This window comes from Glossina fuscipes, unplaced genomic scaffold (genome assembly GCF_014805625.2).
Source record: "Glossina fuscipes isolate IAEA_lab_2018 unplaced genomic scaffold, Yale_Gfus_2 2, whole genome shotgun sequence".
Taxonomy (NCBI): domain Eukaryota; kingdom Metazoa; phylum Arthropoda; class Insecta; order Diptera; family Glossinidae; genus Glossina; species Glossina fuscipes.
The window spans coordinates 7538073-7541963 of NW_023998416.1; the positions used below are offsets into that span (position 1 = coordinate 7538073).

Consider the following 3891-nt stretch of genomic DNA (forward strand, 5'->3'; position numbering starts at 1 on the left):
TGCTCAGAATTCCAAGTTCTTACATTTGGCTTCCTTATGCATAGTTATTTGTTGCCCTATGAAGTTGCTTAACAATATTTTGTGTTCACAGCTTGGCAAAAGCAGAAGCTAATGTTCTGAGATGCTGCGGCTGACAACGATACTGTTAAGTCTATGAATGCAGTAAAACATGTTATTTTAGTTTGTTTGAAAATACAGTAAATGTTTGTTGCATATTTTCTTAAGCTTCTCGTTTACACTTAAACATCCAAACATACGTAGACATTTATCTGTCTAAAGGTGGTTTATAATATTAGACATATGTATATAAGAATGTTTTTTGTTTCTTCTTTAGTACAAAACAAAAAACAAAAAACCATGAAATTTATTATGTCTGGAGTTTTTGTGTAGAAAGTTTTTTTTTTTTTTTTTTTTTGAGAGAAAAGAGTTAATAATGGCAAAATAGTTATTTATAGATTTGAAAGTTTTTCTATAATACATTTGCCTGAGTCACGACATTTGGAGTAATGATTATATTATTGCTAAGTAAACAATTATTTGTAAATCTCATGCACTTATGTGTTCAATAACGATCGTTTTTAAGAATTTTTGAAATTATTACAAAATTAATTTTTGCATACAAGTCTTTGACTGCATAACAGTTATTACGATAAATACAGGGCTTGCTAATGGGCCTTAAAAAAATTTATTTAAAATGAAGGCAAATTTTTATGCATAACTTTGTTAAATATTTACAATCAGGTTCAATGAATGACTTTCGAGAACAGCAGCAATATATGCATTAGATCTTTTGCTACGCTGCAGAACAATCTGCAGAGCTTTTGTACTCCTCGAACTCATTTATTAAAGGGCAAATAGTGACGTTAGTTGCGAGCACAAAATTCAACCAAATTTCCAGTTATTACTGCGATTGGAGATTTATTCAAATACCATCCAAGTCCCATTACCAGCATCTCGTCGGGGATGTTATTAAAAATATTGGCGATGAGCAATTCTCGGTTTAAGTCATGTTAACTTGAAGGCCAATCCGGTCTGTCTGTCTTTTAATTTTCAAGTCTTTGCCGATATCCTTATATGCCTTCACTTTTCGGTCTGATCATTTTTCCATCTACCTGCCTTTCCATTACCATTTTTCTGTTTTTCCATTTCTAATCCGTACTTCACCTGTTGTCAGATATTGACCTTAGATCAAGTAAACCAATAGACGTCTAAGGAATTTTGCGTATTATGACATTATTACTTGAGCAGAGTAAACCCTTAAATATATATAGAGTTAAAGCCCTAACATAGAAGACGATTCTACATCACTTAGAGGACTTATACTATATGGTGTACCAGATACGAGAGTTGTGCATTATGGTCCAAGGCGAGGCCTATCTAAAAAATTTAAACATTTGATATCCCGCGAAAACATCCACCGCAACTATGCTCTTCGTAGGGCTGTACTCATCTATCAAATCTCTATAGCTCCCAAGCCGAGATTCCATACGTCTTAAGAAATTCGTGCGGACATTCTTTGTTGTCGGCGACATAATGGATAGCATCCCGACGCTCATGGTTCTCATAGTTCCTACTAAAGTCCTTTCAACTATAGAGAATTATGCGGTACTTAGTCACTCTTGCGTTTTAGTCATCTATACATCCTGGAGTGTCTTCCTACTTTGTCTCCATGGTTTTCAATATCCAAGAAGAAATGCCGACTCCATAATCCCAAGCACCCAATAATACTAGTGCCTCTTCCGTCCCTTCAATAACATTACCTGTGTTAATCATGTGCCTCTAAAGTAGCCAAGTGCTCAGTAAAACGACTTCCGTCAATCTTCTTCAAAGAGTGTTTTCCTCGTCGAGTTTCAGGCAGAGGGCTTTTTTTACATGTTGCGTATAGTTTGTGTATTCGCCAAAGCCATCAAAAGAACAAGTGCAAAAAACACCACGATGCGTTATCTGCATTGGCTATAACTAACAAATTGTTTTCAAAATCTTGTATATTGCTTCGAGGCAGAAGCTTACTTTTTGGAAAACGGATACTTTTATATATGTAACAATTAATGCAATGGATTTAAGACATACGTGTTTATTTTCAATGAATTTTCCACTTCAACACTTCGCATGTATCAATTATGAAGTGACCAAATTCATATTGGATTATGCGTTCCACAGTCACTATCTTTAACTTGTCCAAACATGTTTTTACTCAAAAGAATTTATTCAAAAACCAACTTGATTTTTTTTTTTTTTATTAATCACTTTTTGTTGAAAATATTATTTATGACATTTTTCTTCCTTCTCGTAAATCTCTCAAATACACTAAACCCATGCGATCATTTAATTTTCTCTGAATGGGATTTCCTTGACTCACAGCCGTCTGTGCCAGCAGAGGATACAAATAATGAAAAGGAATTTTCATATCTTTGTCATCTTCATATGAAGAAGTTTCAATATCCTCACTGACTTTGGCAGGAGATTGTGTTGACACTTCCGATTCATTCTTGAGTTGTTCCCGTTCTTCTTCTTTTAGAGCAGAATTAACACTGGACGCGATGTGGGATGTGTCTAAAATCTGTCCTGCTTGAGAAATACCCGGTACTTGAGTTAAAAGTGGACGTTGACCAACATGACCTGTTTGACCCGTAATTTGCGGTTTGGAAGGCAAAAACCCTTCAACATGATTTGTAGGTTTTATATTGGGCAAAAGGCCTTCGAATAAGTTCGACGGTTTAGATCCAAAAACGAAAAGAATCGGCAGAAAATTCGTGCCGGAAACGTAGGAGAGCAAAGGATGCGGCTGGGCGTTTAACGGCAAATGAAAATTTTGCGGTGGAGCGTTGCCCGGCAAATGAAAATTTTGCGGCATTCCTAGTCCGCTATAGGCGAAGGCGGGAGCGTTTATATGCGAAAGTAAGTTTGCTTGGGTGTCGCCGTAGGGAGGAGAAGGATTGTAGTTATATAGAATGGGAAACACGGAAGCTGGAGGTTTTTCAGATTTCTCCGAGTTTATCCAAGGCAACCAGTCAAATCTGTCGAAAAAAAATTTCTGGAAAGCTTCAGAAAAAGAGTTCATTTTAAAAGCAAACCTTATTAAATTATATATGAGATTATTCTACCATTTTCGTTTGAAGGCACTCTTTTAAGAGATGACTCCTCAGCCAAGCCGACTCGTAAGGACAAGCAAACAGTAACAAATATTACTATACACGGCTCTTTAATTACGGCCATTTAAATGGTTTATATGTCACTTTATAACTAATTCGAATTCGAGTATATTCACTGCTACTTATAGCAAAAATCATTTGAATAATCAAGTTTTTACTAAAGAACGAACGAAAAAACAACAACAACAACAACAAAAAAAGGTAAAACAAAATATAGTTCATCTATTTGTATGTACTCTTAGAAATCACTGCATTAAAAATAAAATTTAATTAATTGCAAACAACCAACGTTTACCAATCAACTTGAAATGAAAGAGCAGATGATGTGTCTGTAGAAAAGTCATTGCCCTAAAGAAGATGGTAATTAAAAGTTTTATAACTGTTTAAGTAACACAAATGTTGCGTATTTCTTTTATTTTCGTTATTATTATTATTGTTTGCTCCGCTTCTTCTCGCAGTTTTTATAGCAAATTTTTATAGTTGTTTCTCTACAAATCAATCATTAAAGCCCTTGTAAAAGTATACATAATTACTATAAAGTTTATAAGAGCGCGCTAGTTAATCGTCTCAGATAAGCACGTATACACTATAAGCACACACACGCACACACACGCACACACACAATCAATCATGTAGCGAATATATAATTTTGTAGTAAACAAACTTTATATACTATCTGGCAAAATTTAATGAAATTTAATGAATATTTAAATAATTTTTTTATGGCAGGCCGGTTATC

At 34.6% G+C, this 3891-nt stretch overlaps 1 protein-coding gene across 1 annotated transcript; it reads right to left on the minus strand.

Moving 5' to 3' along the window:
- Nucleotides 1-2266: 2266 nt before the first annotated feature.
- On the minus strand, nt 2267-3239 carry LOC119632872. The gene is made up of 2 exons (XM_038026016.1): nt 3105-3239; nt 2267-3042 (listed from the first exon to the last, which is right to left on the minus strand). Exons 1-2 carry the CDS (start codon nt 3214-3216, stop codon nt 2267-2269), a joined length of 888 nt encoding a protein of 295 aa, XP_037881944.1. The 5' UTR covers nt 3217-3239.
- Nucleotides 3240-3891: the final 652 nt, after the last annotated feature.

Excerpts from the sequence above, each read along its gene's own strand:
- LOC119632872 (XM_038026016.1), bottom strand. The coding sequence starts at position 3,216 with ATGGCCGTAATTAAAGAGCCGTGTATAGTAATATTTGTTACTGTTTGC. Across the intron at positions 3,043-3,104 it reads AGTGCCTTCAAACGAAAATG|CTTTCCAGAAATTTTTTTTC; the intron begins GTAGAATAATCT and ends CTTTTTCTGAAG.